Source organism: Aquila chrysaetos, chromosome 4 (genome assembly GCF_900496995.4).
Source record: "Aquila chrysaetos chrysaetos chromosome 4, bAquChr1.4, whole genome shotgun sequence".
In the NCBI taxonomy this organism is placed as follows: domain Eukaryota; kingdom Metazoa; phylum Chordata; class Aves; order Accipitriformes; family Accipitridae; genus Aquila; species Aquila chrysaetos.
The window spans coordinates 51,726,622-51,746,821 of NC_044007.1; the positions used below are offsets into that span (position 1 = coordinate 51,726,622).

The following is a 20,200-nucleotide window of genomic DNA, read 5'->3' on the forward strand; positions in this document are numbered from 1 at the left end:
CCGCCCCCAGGGCGGCCCTATAGCTGCGGTGGGCGGGCGGGCCGGGCCGGGCCGGGCGGCGGGAGGAGGAGGCAGGGGGCTGCCCGCGCTCTCCCGGCCCGCGGTGCGCGGCCTGGGGCGGGCCGGGGCGGGGCGAGGCGAGGCGGGACGCAGCCCCGGTGCGGAGCGGGCCGCGTCCCCCAGGGTGTGCGGGGCGGGGCGGGACGGGACGGGACGGGACGGGGAAGGGAAGAAGGGTCTCGGAAGGGAAGGGTCTCCGAAGGGAAGGGTCTCCGGGCCGGTGGGGCTGCCCCAGGTGCGTGCCGTGACGCCCGGCTCGGCGGGCGTGCTGAGAGGTGGTGCCCCCGGCTCCGCCACCCCACGGCTCAGCCGGAGCTTTCTGATCCTCCACCCTCAGCAGTGTGCGGGTTAATATTTTTAACAGACCGTGAAGAAATCTCGGAGCGTCGTAAAGCCGTGACCTGTCATGTCACATACGGGCTGTAAAATTAAGGTTTCCCAGCTTTCTCCTCGCGCAGGGCTACCTCCGCACCAGGTGTGCCCTGCTTCTACCGGCGGGTCCTTGGGAAGACACCCTGCGCAGCCCTGCGGCGGGAATCGCAGCTCCTCTTGCCATTTTCGGTGCTCTGAGGCTGCTGGAAACCGTGCGGCCCAGGCCACCCCGCTGCCATGCACAGCCAGCGCTCCCCGCTCCTTGTGAAACGGGTGTTCCTGCTCGTCCAGGGCAGACAATGAACCTCCTGTCTTTTTGAAGGTACTTGGCACAGGCTTTGGATAACACAGAAGCTGGGGGGGAGGTTGGGGATGGAGAAGGAGGCCTAAGACCTATGTCATCTGCAGCACGAGTTGCACTGCTTGATGACATCGCTATCCTAAGTTTCACAGCCATTCGCATTTCCAGCCCCACATGCACTTGCACGTCCAGTGCTCAGTTCTCTTAATAAAATTTGCTGGATTCAGGCACAAAGATACGGTTAGATACACATACCTCTAATATTTCAATAGTGATTCATGTAAGCAGCAAAGTATTTCGTAGCTTTATGAGGGCTTTGCACAGCACTAGCAAGGAAGATCCCTGGTATACTGTTTCAGGAAGCACCAGCCGCAAGCTATTGATTTTGTCTGCAAGAAAATATCACCACCCTTGGTTTTGTGCAACTATGACTTTAGCACACCATAGAGACATATCTGTAGGAGACAATTTTTGTGTCCTCCATAGAAAAGTTGGCTTTCATAAATGTAGCATGCTGCCAATTTAAATATATCAGATTTGGCTATTCTATCCATAAATGCTTTCAATTTCTAGAGCAGCTTAAAAATATTCTCCTTTTCCAACTGTGACATCGTGGAAAGACAATTATCTTACTGCACATATCCATCATGTCACTTCCTACAATAGTTTGTTCTTCATAAAAACTATGAGAGGTTTGAATACAAACAAGCAACACTATCTTAAAATGTTCCATTAAACAAGATGCCGTGCTATCAGATAGGATATCCACTGGTCTTTTCAACCTATTTCTTGAAAACCTGTTAAATCCTAAGTATACCCTGGAGTATATCAGTTTTTACAAATGGACATCTGAAAGTATCATCTGATATAAGCGGTCTTTAAGTCCAGAGCAAGCAAGCTGTTACAAAGGCCTGCCATCCATTTAACTTGCTGAGCATCCTTGCCCTCTTCATTGTTAGAGGGATTAAATCAAGCTGAATAAAACCTGAGCAGAGCATGTTCCTGGTAGAAAAGAAACGTTTGGGTACTTTAAGGGAAATCCATTATAAATGTAGGCAATTGAAAGTGTTTCTGGATCTGTATTATTTTAACATAAACAGATTACTTTACGTTAGTAGGACAGTACATTACAAACAGATTATGTACATTACACTACTATGATTATAGATCATTCTTCGTGTTCGTGCTTTCTATTTTAAAAGATGTTCATTTAAGAATGGATTTAAAATTTCAAGTCAGGAATGTTTGCTCCAGAATAGCCTTGCTGATACAATTTCTCTGTTTCATTCTCTTACTGATATGTGCAGTATAGCACATCTCATCTCATACTGCCATTTCATCACATATTTAGGACTTGGCATATTCAGCTCACCAACCAGAAACCTGCAGTGAAAATGAGATCGTCAAAAAATAGCCTCAGTGAGTAATGCCTGTGGTAATATTTAGCTCCTACTTAATAGAATTTATCAAAGGAAAGGGAAGGTGGCACCAAGTACCCCAGAACTTAAGAGACAGCAAAACTGGCACAGATGAGGACTTGTGAACTGTGCTACGTGAGCTGCACAGCAGGTCAGTGGAAAAGGGAGGAACAAAACCTACAATTCCTGTGCAGGCACCACATTCACTGTCCTACATTGCCACACCAGGTGATGTGGGAATTCACTCTTTCTTTGAGATAATAATGATCCAATATGCTAGCAGGTAGCTAGAAAGTCTCTCAGATGAGATAGATCAGAGTCTCTACTAAGTGATCATTAAAAATTAAATTGTGCATCTTGTCCCCCCATAAAAGTTTCATATCTGGCATTTACGTTGAAGCCAGTCCTAAAGATTTAGTCTGTGGAAGAGTCTTCCTGCCAAGTACTGGAGCTCTCTTCACTCTTTCAAAATTATAATCGGTTAGGCACATCTGTAGCCTAGAGTGTAAATACCCAACCAGAACATTTCAAGTTCAGATTAGGCTCCCTACTTTTATCAAGGATATAAGACATTTACCACCTCCTGTCATAAATGCTGATGCATGATTATTATTCAGTTTGTATCTATAAGTAAACTTTCATTAGTTTACTAAGAGATTTTTGCAGTACACCTAGGCTAAAATAAGTTTACTCGCACACGCTCTGGTTTAACAGCAAAATGGTGCAGTGTACATTTATGTGCTGGCAAGTCCTATGTTTCCACTGAATTTCATCAGGAAAGATGCATTCTGTTAAGGTCATTTTGGTCTCTGCTTTTCTGATTAAAATATCTTTTTCATCTTGCAGAAATTTCTTATACCACAGTATTTGAGGACCCTACCATATCACTTTGAAAAAGAGAAATTATCCCTTTATTACTGGAATACTGAGGCACACAGAAGCTAGGACCAAGGTCTAAAATGCAGTTCTGTCAGCAGAAACAGTTTAGATGCCTACAGTGCTTAGTGTAATCCAGAATTCAGTTATTCAGAACTGCACTTTTGTCTTGTCCTTTTGTTTGATTTCTTTTTTCTTGTTTCTTTCTGCACATACACACTAGGATGATGCCATCCTTCTTCATAGACCATCTTTTTCTGAATGTCCTTGTATTGTGCCTGCTAGATCTTATTATCCATCCAATTGGAGCCTCTCTTGTTCTCTGTCCTATCACCTCACATGATTCAGGTATCTCACTTGATGCTCCTTCAGCTTTTTCATGACTGGTTGTCTGCATGTTGTTGCAGTACCATGCAACTGTGCTTGTTGCATAGTAGTTTAATAGCTACTATTTTACTTAGCATCCCTCTGCAGCCTAACATCAGGTCTGTCTTTTCTTCTGCCAGCCAGCAATCTCATGTACTAAGATTTTCCGGCACGCTCTGCTTCCTAAATTTACTTGACATATTCTTATAATAGAAAACCACTGTGAATTCTCTCACTTTTCAAGGGCTCTCAAGGTAAATTGCAACATATGCAGTCACATTCTCATCGTAGCTCAACCCTGAACCATTACACTCTTGTATAGACAAAATAGTACCATGTAATTTGGCTGTTTCTTATTGTCTTTCTCAGTGAAGCATCTCATCTATTTTGGCTGACTCAAACCACCATCTTCTAAAGTAGCTCTTGATTGTTCTAGGTATTTCATCTTGTCTTTGCTGCATAACGTAATAGGAAAAGTTAAAGAAAGACTTTTCCTTAACCCTCTCCATCAGGTCAGTCCTTACAGTTTTGAATACAGATAGGCTAAGCTGTGGTCCTTGATGTAAGAGGGGACTTGCTCACTGAACCGCCTCGCAGTACTGCTGCGCTGCTCTAATGCATGATGCCTGAATGCACACTTTTGGCAGACTGCACAACTAGTAACAAACTACGTTAGAGCCTTTTCCAAGTCCATCACATGTTAAGTGCAATTTTTTGTACCTTTTGGTCTCTTGAAATGTTCTAGCTACAAACATCTTACTAGTGAGTGCTCGTGACTTGATGGGATTGTGGACAAAAGACTTAAAAATGTCTATGTGGCTGATGCGAGACTTAGCTTTGGTATGTCACACCCTTTTATTGCAGAGAAGTACTAAGCTAAAAGAGGAGGGAAGGTGAATGTTTGATACTTTACAACTCTTTCCCCGTTCAGGAGAAGGCAAATTGCATTTTCAAGGCAAAAACATGAGTCCTCATCAGTAGCCAGTGTGTAGAAGTCATGCCAGCCCCTCCCAGTCTTGATCTTTGTATGTTTACTCACTGAGTATCCTAGGGGCTAGGGCAACCCTGGAAGTGGGACATAACTTCTTTGCCATCCAGTTCCAAAGAATAAGTCAAGAGGAACACTCTGGGGCATGCAGCTAAAGGTATAGCTAACTTAAGACTCCCTAAGCAAATTACACTTGACCATTCTCCACTATGTTGACTACAGAGTGTGATGTTTGGTTTTGTGTTTGGCTTTTTTTTTTTTTACTTGAAGGAACTTCCTAATGGGCAACATTGAAATCCATCCACTTTATTGTTTTGCTTCTTAATGGATTTCCTTTTTATTCTTGGCTTTCTCTACTTTTTTATAGAGTTGCTCATGGACTTGAAGTTCAAAAAGAAGAAAACATGTCTTGGTCATATAACGCCTGATTCTTTGTGAAGAAGAAGGTATTCCCTTTGGTCAGTACCCGATGACTTGTCAGTCAAACATCTGGGGAAAAAAAAAATGTCTACTCTTGTATTTTTCACATCCTTTTTTTTTGTTTGCTGACATCAGTGCTATTATTGCTGCTTTGGCCATCATAATTGGGGAAAACAGCTACACACAGACTCCCTGCCACAGTACACTGAGCAGCTCCTCATGGAAACCACTTCTCTGTAAACTGCTTTTCTTAACAGACTTTCAAACCATTGGTTAGATTAGATTGGCATCTGAGTTTCATGGTTTCCTCTGCAAGAATTTTCTATGATCTGATCTCTATTAATAAGGGAGTGCTTTTTCTGGGATCTGTTTCCAGCAAGGTTTTTGTATTTTTAGGTAGTGTTGCTGTCACAAATTTAGACACTGCCTAAGGTTCACTTCAACCTCAGCTCTAGCCTGACCATAGTCTCATCAAGTTTTTAAATTTTAAATAGAACCTTATGTTTAAATGTGCTAGAAGGCCAGGCCTTCAGTGGTATAAATTGAGGAGACTCCAGTGTCACATCGGTTTATTCCAGCTGAGGATGAGGCAAAAAAATGTCACTAAGAATTCAAACAGATGCAGTTCAAGAACATTAAGATTTACTTATTTTTATTTCTGGAACTTGGAAAAGATAGTAAACTTAGAACAAATCCCCTGTGAAAGTGCAGGAAATTTAATGGAGAATACCTTTGCTATGTTTTTTTTTAAGCAGAACTATAGATTTCCGTAACACAGATATACACTATCAAAATTCTCTATGGAAGAGAGATCTATAATTATAAGAATTATAACGCTTATAAATCTCTATGGTTTTTGTTAATAACAATTGGTTTCAGCCGTGTTAATTATCAGACACTTCATTAGGAGATGTGGTAGTGCTAGCTTCTTAGCTCTGCTGTGATATTATTTTGTCGTTTGGGTATTTTATCATACAGTTGCATCCCCATGTTCTTTAGCCAAGTTCTTTCTTTTCAATTAGTGGACTGATTTTCTGACCAGCAGGGCATAAGACAGAGAAATTGAACAGACTGAGCCGTAGCCAGTAACTCAAATAAATTTTGTACCTGGCAATGTAAGTAGTTTCCCCTCTTGCATGTACAGAGATGACTCCTATCAAACTTGCTTACGCTCTGTCATCCTTACCCTGAGCCCAAGGCTCTCAGTCCCTTCCTTTGAGGACTTCCATTCTGTCCAAGTGAGGGCAAAACCAATCTACCAGATCAGTTTTACTAAGTGGGGTAAGCTCCTAGGGAGCCATCTCAGAATGTCTGGACCCTGAAAGTTATGCTCTGCTTCTGTTGTCCTCAGACAAGGCTTTTGGGACAGAGAAGAAGTAACCAAACCCATACAGTTCTGCCGTTCAGAATGTCTCGCGTGAACGAGACGGCAAGAATCTTATGCTTCTGTGCTAAATACAGAGCAGTTCTGTGGTACTTGTGCAGCACTAATGAGGTGTGTCCCCCTTTAACGAATCTGTTTACTTAGGCTTAGGAGGAGAACTAGAATTTGGCCCGATTTCTTATATTGAGTTTTTTCTATCTTTGTTAGTGAACGTACGCAAAACTTCCACTTACAAGAATAGGAGTCCATTATATTCTGTGGGAAAAAAATAGCAAACGCTAGATAATCTGTTGTTTTTCCTACCCATAGTAGCACTTGGGATATATCATGCATTGTTCTCACACTCCTGTGATATGGATGTTCTCAGACCCACATCACCTCCCACAGTAGAGTTATATACAATAATATACAAACAACACCTGTGAAAAGTGGCCACAATATGATTTCATTTGAATATGCCTTTATATTTCAAGAGCTTCACTGCCCATCAAGTTTAGATTCTCCATGGACTCAGACAGCCATTTTCATTACCTGCACCAGTATCAGCCAGTAGTTTGGTGCCATGCATGGAATTAGAAAGCCTGCAAACCCAAAGCACCTGAATCCAGGCTCACCAGCTTCTCTCTGACTGAGCAGATGGAAAATAGGTAAACAGTTAAATTCCGACTGAGTCATAAAATCAACATATACAGAGGATAAGTGGAGAAAGGAAAAGGAAATGACAGATGAAGAAAATATACTGTCACAATCTTTACATGCTGTCTTAAAGTAATAAAACTTCAGGAGAGCAAAATTCCAAGACTGGGAGGGGAAGGATAAAAAATTTTAAAGCATGATGTACCTGTACAGAGGCTAACTAACATAGAGATGTTTAAGTTCAGCTGTTTGGAGGCTGAATAAAGTGAAGATGGCATGGTGGTGCTTATACTGGACTGGAAACTGGTCTTAGATGGTAGTTGTAGTCCTTTCATTGACTTCCTTGACATGTCAATCTCTGTGGCTAAAAGCATTAATTTGCTGGGAACAAATGGAAAAGAGGAAACAAAAGAGCAAATTCATTTAAATACTCAAATGACGATTTGTGTAAATTATTCTGTATTACTTATTCAAGTACAATGCTAACTTCTCTCTGATTCCTAGGTCACTACCCCAGGCATCAGTTCAAAGGTCCATGTGAAGGAAGTTAATAACATTTGTGTGGTGCCTAGCAGCTGGGAGTCCTTACACCAGCTTATACCAGCAAATTTGATATGAAATTTGATAACATAGATGACCTCAGCAAAAGGACCATGGAGTGAAAGATTCAAGGTAACAGCTCCCTAGAAGGATGAGTGCATACAGTTATGAACATGTTGGGTAAACTATTTCTATTATTAGATAAACTTTTCCTTTTTCAGGTCCAGTTTTGTAAGTTCTCTGTTCTGCTTTTAAAAGGTTTATGGGATACTTAAATATTTGGTACAGTTTTCCTGAGAAGTCTGCAGGATTTTTTTCTAAAGTAAATTTTACTGTTTCTCTTATTATCACTATTCATTTCTAAGATTAGCTCCCAAAATAAAGAGTAACTCAGAGTACATTCTTTGTATACTGGTTTTGGTAAAACAGGCCTGTATTTTTGTAAATATTATAGAAACAAGAAACAGCCTATGTAGCTGGTTACGCTACAGTTTAGCAAGGGAAAGATTAATGTAAATGATAGGCCAGATGGAAAATCTTTTGTTTTATAGACTGCTTCATCAAAGTTATTGCTGATGATTTAAATACATTTTCTTGAACAAGAAAAATGAAATTAACTAACAGTGCATAATTGTAAGACAATATATTTGCAGTACATTTATGATTTCTGTCTTGTTTTGGAAAGAAGAGAAGTAGATTATGATCTTATACTGTAAGAATCATAGAATCATTTAAGTTGGAAAAGACCCCTAAGATCATCGAGTCAGCTAAGCTTTAGTTAAATTCTTTTAAAATTTTAGCATTTCACAAATTTCACCAGTAGTCATAATGCGAACTTCAAGACTTCTTGGTCTAGTAAAAGTAGAAACTTTAGGTAATGCAAAAGATACAATACATTTTAGAAGACTAGTAACATGCTGGAAAGATCCCACCATTTCAGCATTAACTGAAGGAGTACTTGCTACAGTCTTCCTATTGTTTTCATGATTTAAAGTCATGTCTTAAATGACTGCTTGGCTTCTTTTGTAATGAAATAAATGCATAAAGATAAACTGTTTAAAGATATACTGACTTGCTGTATGTCTAAAAAGACAGACTGACCATTCACTTCTTCCACTCTTCTGAGCATCATTCTCTGCACAGGCACTCATCAGAGTCTGAACTCAGTATGAACATTTAAAGCTTCAGCCCCCAGCTTCATCACCTGTGTAAAAGGAATAATTGGTAGTGCTTAATTCATCGCGTGGGCCAGCCATTGGGAGGAACCTCTTTTTGCCAGGACTTCACAGACTTGCTTTCTGGATTACTAAAACCTGTTACCAACTCCTAAACAGAAGATGTTTGAGGAGAGGACAGCGATGAAGGCAGGGCAGTCAAGTGTCATAGGAAGAGCTCTCATGGGAAGCTCTGCCTTTGAACGGACCTCATGAACACCTGTCAGAATGGGTTGCTTTGTCCTGCAGAGGTTTGTGGTACACAGCTCAAAGCAGCTGGAACTCAAATTATTAAGCAAAGCAGACCTCTGCTGCAACAGTGCCATTTAAGGGATAGAAACTTCTAGGTGTTACACTTTTCCGTGAGGTACTGGGAATGGAATGTATGTCCTACGCTAGGCGCACAAGAGACCTTGCATTGCCTACTTATGGAGATAAAGTTAACAATGGATGTTAGCAGAAGAGCTGTAATGGGAATTTGTGGTTTCTTTACAGTACACAACTTTCTTAAAGGTACACAGCATAGTATTTATTTCTCTGGCACAAGGAAGGACTTTAGTTAAGAAGCCTGAGCTATTCTCAGTGGAGACAACAAGTAGAGAGCACTGCACAACTAGAGTTTGGCTTTGGGACTGAATGAGTGGTAAACTTCCAATATGTTACATGAAACATATGCTGATTATATTTTTCAGAGGTTTATGTTTCAGCCAAATGCAGAATCTAGTCCCAAACTTTCTATGAGCTTGCTATGTGATCTTGAAAAAAATTGCTCAGTTTCCCTTACCTAGGCATTACCACTTGTATAACAGAGACAGAAGTATGACTTTAAAAAAAAAAAAAGTTCTTTACATGAAAAGTTCAGCATACAAGTTGAGTTGAAGACTATAGTGTTCCTGGTAATTGTAAAATTGACAGTCACTCAATCTATTAGATTAATTTTCTCTGAATTTTGCAATGTTCGTTTTTCAAATTAAATTGGGTTCTACAGTAAAGAAATCAACAAAACCAGGTAAGATTCCTTAAAGAATCATACATAAGTGCTTCCCAAAGCCTGAAATAGGTCTCATATAAGAGGGTGCCAATATATTGGAAAGACATTACAGCATGAATTAACCTGATGCAATCCTATGAATTCATCCTAGGAGTTGTTATTGTATGGTAGGACTTTCTGATTTCAGTGTCTCAAGTATCAGATCTTCATGAAGTTATGTTATTGAAATCTTTGTCCACAGAGTGCTAGCAAGAGTAACATTTTGGCTTGATATGAACAGCATCTTTTTTGTTCATAAATAGATGAAGTTAGGGGATTACATACCACCTCAGTAACAAGGCTGTGTGGCACCTAGTGTGTGTGTGTGTGTGTGTGTGTGTGTGCGCGCGCGCGCGCACCTATGCATTTTCACAGGGACACATTGATGGATGGGTACTGGTGCTTTCGTGATTTAAGACTCCTCATACACACAAGTGAATGTTGGAAGTAAAATATCAGTTCCTCAAACTAATTTAGAAATGCCTCTTGGTTCTGTCACTATTCCTCTTTTTAAGAGTAGTTGTCTAAAAAAATATTGAAAGACAGTTGGAATAGCAATAATATATTGCAGTCGAATTAATATTCACCTCATAATGTCCTAGCATTTTGCAAACAAAGGTTAGCTAATTACATAAGCAATGATCCATCTGAGACATGCAGCTCTTTTTATGTGTGGTTGTTCAAGTGTTTCACATGAGATGAACGGTGCTATTCTCATTTAAAGAGGGAAGCTGAGATACTCAACCCTAAGTGCCTGTGAAAGAGCCAAAGGGCACTAAAAGTTGTGACCAAGAAGCAGCTGAGGATTCCCTTTGGGCAGAAGAATACTCCCCGGTAGTATAGCATGCGGGATTAGGAATGATTAATACTCCCAGGTGGAGGATGAGCATGCCCGGGCACTCCAGGCTGTATGACTCCTGTTGCACAGGTACAAGCCTATGACACAAGCTGTGCTTAGTAGATACAGCATGCTTGGAAAGTATCACATTCATTGTGCATGCTCTGTACCGTGAATTTGCCTATGCATAGTGCATCCTGAAAAGGTCGAGTTCATGTAGAGGGTTGGTGGAGCACACATACATGGAGTCTACAGTGGGCAGGCAGTTTTCCACATGTTTTGTGGCCCATTTGTAGGTACTGCGGGACATCTGTAAGTCCTGGGCAAATATTGAGAATTCCCAGATTCTCACTGGATGAGAGAACACACACAAGGCAAGGGGAAGGAGCAGTGGCACAAGACTTTGGCTACTTTTCGGGCAGGAGGGGAGGGGGCAACATGGCTGTAAACAGACAGCTTATTATAAGGTGTTTTTTCTACACCAGACAGCATTGCAATATAGAGATATCTAAGCTAGCTATGGTAGTAGTAGCAATCTACTTTGGACAACACAGGCTGTCTACATTTGCAAGTAGTGCAGAGTAACAGGAGTGGATCTGTAGAGCAAACAGTTGGTGCTGAGGATCTGAAGTCTATATTGCACCCATTTTGTGTTGGGCTTGTGTGTTTGTTTTAATTCAGATTAGCTGTCATTCAGTCCTAGGACATGAATACCCATTTGCAGCTGCAGTCCACTAAGTCTGCTCTTGGAGAATTTCTTAAAGTTTAGTTCAAAAATGGATCCAGTTTGCATAGTACAAGATCCCTTCACAGTAAGAACAACAGCACAGTAAAGGAAGACAATTGGAAGATTCACTTCAGAAGTGTACTCCTCATCCAAACTAAAACACTAATGTAGATGTCCCCAGAGAGATCAACATGAACTGATTTAGCTAGCCAAGCAGTTCGATTTGTCGGTCTACTCAGACGTCCATGTTGGCACAGCAGAACTGCTGGTGGTGTCCAAGCTGGCCAACTCGGTTCACTCCACAGTGCAGTGCAAGCCTTAACCAAGATCAAGAGTGATTTTAGCAACAAGAAGTGTCCAAAGTTGAGGGAAAGAGAAAGAAGTTCTAAAGCTGCTCTCTTGTGTGCTGATATTGAATCTTGCTGACAAAAACTGATGTGCAAAAACCTTAGGCTGATGCTTTCAAAAGTAGCCTTTGTCCTGGGTGTCTGCATTTTGAGTTACAAAGCAAGAGACTGTAAGGAAGCCAAAGTGAGAAGCCATTTTTGAAGATTTTGGCACAACAGGCTTGCCCAAGCCCACACAGGAGGTCATAGGCAGAAACACACAACAGTCTGCTAAGAGGCAATGATCCAGGATTTTGAAATTATGCAGAGAGGACTAGGGTAGTAAAGAGGATTTATACCTTTAGTAAAACAGAAATACAATTTGCTCTTCACAGTAGCCAGGGATCTTACTATTGTTGTCTGGGTAAAATCAGGCTTCAAAATTTGTAACTGAAACTGCTGAAGATTGCTCCAATTTACCTTTTCAATTACCTTTTCTTTTTAATCTTTGGATAAAGTAGTTTATTTCTGGAAGAGCATACAAACCTATTTACATTTTTTGAATACTTAAATAACAATGTTGATGGAAGCAAATGTCCCAGGAAAGAAGACGATGCAGATACAGCTGAAATCAATAACATAGCAATCTCCACCTTCTGTAAAACTTTAGAAAAAAATAAGTTACAATTACAGAATAAATGTCACAGGCTCCCATCAATGATCTTTATACAGGTGATATTGGAAGCAAATGCATCAACACTATGGACATACAGCCATAAGGGAAATGAGAAAAGTTAGCGCAGAAACATATTTGTCAATGCAGTATCTCCTGAGTTCCACAGATGCAGGGTGTGATACACCCCACAGTAAAGAGCTCTGGAATCTAGAAGATTGGCAATCAAATTTAACAACAGGTTCTCAAGATGGGGGCAGAATCCCACGTCAGAGCTCAATGAAGTTACAAAACATACACTAACCGCCGTACTCTGCTGAAATATATTTATCCATTTACATACACAGCAAGCAAATTTATATTGCTGTTCACTGTCATTTCTAAACATGCATTTGCTTGTTGATCGCTGTTTTTTAAAGTAAATAGAAATGAATGTATGTGTTTGCATAAAAACTTGTAGATGTTTGGATCAAGATCTCCAAATGAATATTTTGGCTAACCCAGAATTTGTGCCACTTCTTTTAATTCGCCCTATACAGCTGTGCCTGAACTGTTCTGGCTTAGGTGAGGTTTGTGACTTACACAGAATAGTTGGATCAGCTTTTAAAGGCAACGGTTTCATTTGTTCCAGAAATTCATTTTAGATATCCTTCAGATTTGTACAAAACAACATGACTCAGGATATTTGAAATAATCACTGTGATGAAATACTAGGTGGTAGGAATGCAGCCTGCTGCCCTGCAGATGAATTCTGCCAAACAGGTAACAAATCCCGACCAGTTCCAATATCTTGGAATCTTAAATATCCTGCCAAGAATCAAGAACAGGGGAGATGCGGGTAGCGTAACCATGTAGCCCTAAAATACAGTATTCCCACTACTAGTAACAGGCACTGAGTTTGCAAGGCCTCAGGACTGAGGCTTGTCAGACTTGCTCTGTTGACCTCCCCTTAACTTTCTTCTACATGGTTTAGCTCTAACAGCAGTTTTACTAATTGACCAAGTGTCTATGAGTAATTTGTTTTACTTTTGTTTACCTTTGTATAGTACCACTATAGCTTTACAACTCTAGCATAATGATGCAGCATAGAGAAGCGCAAACGTGGTGTGACTGAGGAGTGGTGACACAGGATGCAGGGTACCTGAGCATGGGCATGGAATGGTAAGAGGAGGGACGCAGGTTTGGTGCTGGTGACCCCTCAGCTATAAACAACTCACCAATAGCCAGGTACAGAAATGCAGACCTGGAGATGGACAAAACTGGATTTAGGGCTAGCAAAAGGAACTAAAAAATAGTATTTAACAAACATAAAAGCCACCGTGTGTAGTAAGTTTGGTTGTAATGTGGAGCTGCAGACCAGTGAAGAAAGAACAAGATGTAAAAGCGTGTTAGCAAACATATAAAATGACCCTATGCAGATCCTAGAGGGAGGAAGAAGCAGCCATCAACATGAACATCATATTTTCTGCAGCGACCAACTCCAGATGCTGACAGCTCACTATAACATCCCAGACCACCACCACCAGAATGAGACCACTGACTTTAGGACCCAGCAGAGCAGGGGAAAGGTGAGGATAATATCAGGAAAAGGAGTAAAAACTAGGAAGTGTGTATAAGTTTTAACTGTAGTAGTATTAACGCTGATTTTTTTTTCTGCATAGACTTTTTTTTTCTTTTTTCTGCAATAATTAAATCTGCTCTACTAATGATTCTTGGATTAGACTGCTAAGATTCAGTTATACTAATTATAAATTCTTGGTTTTTTATATATATGAGGTGCGTTTCCTCTTTGCCAATAAACAAGATTTTGAGTGTAACAATAGGTAGATATATATGCCAAAAAAGATAGTTTCTAAATGCTTTCTGGGATAAACTTTCAAAGGGTCACCAAAAAAGAACATACCTTTGTGTATGTATTTCTGTTTTCAACAGTTCTAACAAATTATTGCACCTGAATATGAAAACAGCAAAATCACAGGAGACGATGTGCAATTGAAAATAGGTGCAGTTTCAGATTTTGTGGGCAAATTAAGAAAGGCACTTCAAAATTTGTCCCCTTGACATGTAAAATAAATACAGACCCCCCAAAAACTGTACTGCATTGGTCTCCTTTTTTGTTGTTCATCCAGAGAATTCTTTATTTTTTCTTTGTCAGAAAACTTAACATTTTGGCTGATGAATGTGAGAAGATTGGCATGTTATTCAAAATAGATTTAATAAATACAGGGATTTTCCAGGGGTGAGGCAAGGAGTGTGTACCAATTAGTAATATTTTCCTCTATCAGTGGGCAAGCATCACTGTGCAACTGGATCAGAGCAAGGATGACTCTTAACTATGCGATCTACTGAGTTTATTCAGTATTTTTAAGTTTAAGAAAAAATCAGAATGATCATCCATGTTTGTATGATCTTGTCAGTAATTAAGATGAGGTTCACACCAGACCATACATTCTGAGATGAGCTTATGTTATTCGCAGCTTTCATCTGCGTGCCTACAGTTTGTTTTACTGTACGCACAGATGAATATTGCCTCAGGAAAAAAATCTGCAGAAAATCCTCCACTTGCAGATTTGTAGAATAAACTATTTGGATCTTAGTGCAAGTATTTTCTCTCAGTGCATACACGTAATTTTCTCGTGAATGGGATTTATGTGTGCACATCAAAAGAAGAAAATCCCTAAGGGCTCCGTTTAAACCAACAATAGCAAAGAAATTCAGGAATCTCCCACCAGAGCATGCCCTGTTTTGCCTACTTTATGTCACGCAGACATTGAATGAAATCTGCGGCAGCCAGGCAAAACAGGACACGCATTGGCTTTATGGTTGTTCATTTTTAAAGCCTTAAAATTAAGGCCTTAAGAACTTACTGTCTTTCTAACAAGAGCACATCACCCATGGGAGGTAGTAGTGTTGGTGATAGCTGGATACACGCAAGGTGAGGGAATGCTCACCCCCACATGCTTGTGCAGCTGCAGCGTGGGTATACTCACAACGATACCTTTTAACAGTTTTTTCCTAGACATGAAGGGAAAGGGCTGTTAAATACAAAAGAGGTGCCACGGAGGTGGCATTAGCTCCGTGACGAGACTCGGGCTGGGGTGGGGGTGCCTGGGTTTCCGCCCGTTTCAGTGCTATTTCTGAGCAACGGAGGCTCCATCTATAGGTCTGAACCAGCGGCCGAGAAGTGTGGGTCCCCACCGTGGGGTCTTGCTTCTCGGGGTACTGCTGCTGGAGCAGGGGGTGCGGGTGGCTGCGGGGTAGCCGTGCCCACTGATTTGTATAATAATAATAAAAATAATAATACTAACGACAACAACAATAATCCCTAACTCTCCCCTCACCCCCAAAAAACCTTTAAAGGGGAATAACAGCCAGAAACTCACGAGCGTAAAGTCATGCGGGAGGGAGGCGCCGGCCCCGCCCCGGCCCCGCGCAGCCCCGGAGCGGCGCGGAGGGGCGCGGAGCGGCGCGGAGGGGCGCGGAGCGGAGGCGGAGCGCTGCGATGTGCAGGATGTCGTTCAAGGTGAGCCGGGCGCCGGGGAGAGGGGCGGGGGGATGCGCGTTTGGCCTCCCGCGTTGTGCTTGCCGTGCCGGCAGCCCGTGAAATGCTCCGTCACGCTCTTGGATTTAGGGATTTATTTAATATTTATTTTTTTTTAGGAAAAACGGGGGTGTTTGAGGGCGGAAGGAAAGAAAACGGAAGCGTCCTTCCCGGGCTCTGGGGTGCCCCGGGAGTGCTGCGGTGGCAGCTGATGGAGCCGGTGCTTTCCACAGCTGACACCCCCAAAAGGACCCGTGGTTGGTGTTGCATAAACGGCGAGCCTCCATGAAGCCTTACGCTGGCTTTAGGGCGGCCAGGCTCAGCGCTGTGGGCTTTGGTGCAGGCGGGAGCCTCCTCCGCACTTTTCCGATCATCTCTGGTATTGCTGGTTGTGTAATAGCTGGGAGGCAGCGTTTATCCGTGCTCTTCGTTTCGGGCTGTGGTGGCCACTGAAGCCAGGCTGGTTCGTTCCCTTTTCTGTTTGTGATTCGTGTCGCTATTTGTACTTCTTCCATCCAAAACCATGCAAGAGCTGTCGTTTTCAAAAGATAGCCTGTTTTTTAATCTGAGGACAGGATTAATAAAATCAATTGGCAAAGAGGGAAGCAAGCAGCAATTTACTGATGCTAACGGGTAATATTCACGCTAGATGTACATCTTCTCCTCCGTTATGCGCTTTCTGGATGCTGTGCTTGCCCCTCTCTTATTGATCACCGGCTCTGTTCCAGTCCTTTGCCGTGCTGTTTGTGTGCCATTGCTTTATCTGATGGATTATTCCCTGTACTTGCCTCTCACTCCCGTCAAGGTGCCTCCCCCCCGGAGTGCCGGTGCTCCGGTGGCATGGGGTCAGTTCAATGGTGGTGCAGCAGGTGGTTCCCACCCACAGTTAAAGCCCTGTGGTGGCAGGGAGCAGGGTACCTTTGCTCACGGTGCAGCTCAGCCTTACACTGGCTGGCGAAATCTCTGTGGTCATCCCCTTTTTGGTCCTGCGTTGGTCTCCTGCCTGCTTTTTTTTTCTTAGTCTTAGTATCTTCTGTGCCTCCATTCTGTCTCTGTGAGTTTTTTCCCACCTTCATTTCTCACAAGGATCCACCCTAACGGATGCTAGCCCCATGTTCCTGGTGGTGCCAGCCCCTTCTTCTTGCCGCCTTCTCCTTTTTTGGCCTCCTTGGTTTTTTACCTTGTCCTTCAGGTCTTCTTTTCTGTTCTGTCCCAATCAGCTGCTTTTCTGTGTCCTATTTCTTGCTTTCTATTCCCTCAAGTACTCCTGTTCAAGGTAGCTCACTACCTGCTCCCTATCCCTCTGGGGAATTGCAGCCCCCATGTCCCTCTCCTTTCTCTCTTTCTGTGTCTTTTTGCTTGGCGTTTTCTCTTTCTCTCAGAAGACTGTGTACTTACCTTGCATTCCTACTGTCTCTGCCACTGTCTATTCATGTTTCCATCTTATTATCCTACTTACCCATGAGGTAGCATATTTTTTTTTTCTTGTCACTGTCTATACACCTGAATATCCTCTCTTCTACCAGATTTTGCCTGTCTAAACTTACATCTGTATCTTGAAGAACCTTTCTTTTTTATCAGGATCCTTCATGTAGGATTTAGTGCTATCTAATAAAGTCCTCCCTGTTTCCTCCTAAGTCCCACTAACATTTTCCATTGTGTCAAGTTTGATCGTGATTTCCAGTTTTTCCTCTTAAAACTTTTTACTCAGTTCCTCCTTTCCATTAGGACTGGTTTGGAAACTGAGCATGAAAAGGGAATTTTCTTGTATTTTGACAGTACAAGGAACAAGCCTCCAGGCTAGTGTTCTCTTTCTCCTCTCTTTTCTTTCTCTTTGCCTATCACCTCTTTTCTGTCATCTTCAAGATCACTGTTTAGAACTGCACTCTTCCTCCTCAGCTGTTATCCCACTGTGACCTGCCCCTTCTCTGCAAACAGCAAGTCAAAGGTAGGGTAGGGAGCGGGAGCTGCTGATCACAGCATTTAAATGATACTTTTCCGTTCTATATTCCTAAGATGACACATACAGGTACACTATCACATTTTATTTTTTATGTATTCCTGCATAGAAATGGTCTTGTCAGATTTATAACATGTATTTTCCTCTAGGCCATTTTTTAATAAGTATTTTTACTTGATGTCAGCACAGCATGAATATAACGCCAGCTTTTCATCTTTGGGCTCTCGTAAAAGCATATAAACAATTGAAATTAACAGCACAGCCAGAGTTTGAAATAATGCTTTAGAGGTCTTGATGAAGTAGAGGAAATTGTATCCTGAAAGTTTCTGATGCTGGAGCAAATGATATAATGAAACGTGTCATTTTCACCAAAGCTATTAGCTAATCACTTTCTCAAACATTTATTGCATTCTGTTCCCAGACTGTCAATGCTGAGGATCAATTGTTTACTTTAAGGAGGCGTTAAGAGCAGACTAGCTTTATATTAAGAATTACATGAAAATCATATCTCTTGAAATTCAACATTACCTCTCCCTAAGAAGTATCTCATGAGACAGGATTGAGTTCATAACTGAACAACAGCTGTCAAGGCTTATGTCACATCCTGCAGTTTAAAACCCATTTATTGCTCAGTTAATCAGATTATTAATCCCAAAGTAATGTCTTACATTTTGCCTACTAGTGATGTCAGTATTGCTGATATCACCTGAAAATGGAGAGCACAGAGGTATAAATCCTTGGTTTGAAAGCAAGAGAGAAATTGCCACATGGTACTCCTTGAGGCTGTCCTTGTAGGGTGCTCAGATCATCTGAATGATTTTGCACATTCCATTCATCTTAGCAGGTAAAACAGCTCAGATTTGTGTTTGCTTTTGCTTTTTTTATCTAATCACTGCATGGTTGATAGTCCAAGTGTGCTCTATACTCTACTTTTATACAAGGAATCCCCAGCAACGTGGGGGCACAAGGGGAAGTACAAGTACTGATAGCAGTATTCCAAATTGGGTCAAAAGCACCACTGGGAAAAACCTGATTTCGTGTCCTTGCTGCACTGGAGAATTCTTCCATTCCTTGGGTCTGATCCAAAGTATGAGGACAACTTTGCTGGAGAGCTACTGTAAGAATTACAGGGGAAAAAAAGAAGTAGGCATTTATGACTCATAAGGCTAAAGACTTTAGACTTCTTCTTCCAGACTAGGGTAACACTGGCAACTTAGTTGTCTCCTCATGTAAACTGATGAAAGCAGGTAAAGAGTTCCTGAATATTAATTTCAGTTCCTGCCTACCTGATCGATAAAGGTGTTGTTGCATGATAGGCATAATAAGATGCAGTCACATTGCTACTGTGCCCTTGTAGTGAAAACTGGGCTGGATGAAATAAACCTTTTCCTGTATGCATATATTACCATACCCCAAAGCTTTCTAAAACTTTAAGGGATAGAGTGAGACAATAAAAGGTAAGGAATTTGATTTCCCATTCTGTAAGGTCTAAATATCATTCTTTTGCAATAGCTTTCCACTGAATATCATAATCATAAAGAGAATAAGCCAATACTTCCTAACTACCAGCTTTATAAATAAATATCTGCCTAATAAATCAGAGCAAAAAGGGCAATATGGGCCACTGTGTGTTTACGTCAATTGTTTGCTTTTACGTAAAATTTTAGTGGTTGTAAGGGTAAAGATGGGGAAAACACTACTGCATTGCTAGCAAGGAGGGTATAAACTGCTAGCTCTACTTTGATTGATGTTATCTACAGATTCACCAGGGGAAATGTATTAGCTGTAAAAGGAAGATCAGAATTTAGCCTACTGTGCTTCCTAAATTTTTCAGACTCCTGCCCCTATGTGTGCTGGTACAAGAAACATCGCTATCAATTTATAGGAAGTGTCTTATGATTTATTGAATGGTTGAAATTTCTCTCATCTCCAACAGCTGCCAATTTTCCAATCTATGAATATTAAAAATGCAACCCATGGAAAGTGCTCAGTGCAACAGATCTGGGATAGATTCGCACAGGATTGGTCTTGTGTCTGCTGGTTTCTGTGAGGTTTATTAGTTGCGTGTCAGTGAAGGAAGGAATTTTAAACTGCTCTATGTGTGCATTTTACTTATCAACCGTAAAACCGTTCAATCCTGATTCTCTACCACATTACACATGCACATTGACATTTAGACATGGAGAAGGGTGTACTACGTTTTCTGCAGCAGAATGATTGACTTTTATATCCACTTTGCACTCTCTTTGGGTTATCCTGAAGGCAGGATTCGCTGGAGAGCAAGGACCCTGGGTATTTTTGACACTGTTTTGGTCTAAGATGACGATCAGTGAAATGATGCTTTACTGAACTGTTGGTGAGTTTGGGCCTTATTAAAAAACCAGCGGCATGAGCCTGCTCTAGGATATGTACCATTGCCGTCACAGCATTGTTTCCCCTCCACACTTCACCCGTAGCAGTGCTTACCTGTAAGGGCAGCATTTTGGTAGCTGCCTGCATGGATTGGATAAGGAGGTCACAAGCAAAGGCT

General features: G+C 41.5%; 1 protein-coding gene across 6 annotated transcripts in view; it reads left to right on the forward strand.

Annotated features, from left to right (window-relative positions):
- The first annotated feature begins 15,598 nt into the window (after positions 1–15,598).
- The window catches only part of ANKRD29 (ankyrin repeat domain 29), a 34,352-nt gene continuing 29,750 nt past the window's right edge, over positions 15,599–20,200 (forward strand). For 3 of the 6 annotated variants that reach the window (XM_030012066.1, XM_030012068.1, XM_030012071.1), the window contains exon 1: positions 15,599–15,692. In XM_030012066.1, the coding sequence (XP_029867926.1) occupies positions 15,672–15,692 (21 nt within the window). In that variant the 5' untranslated portion in view covers positions 15,599–15,671. Of the gene's footprint in view, positions 15,693–19,108; positions 19,128–20,200 lie in introns of those variants that run through there. The other 3 variants (XM_030012069.1, XM_030012072.2, XM_030012070.2) reach the window with 3 other exon arrangements.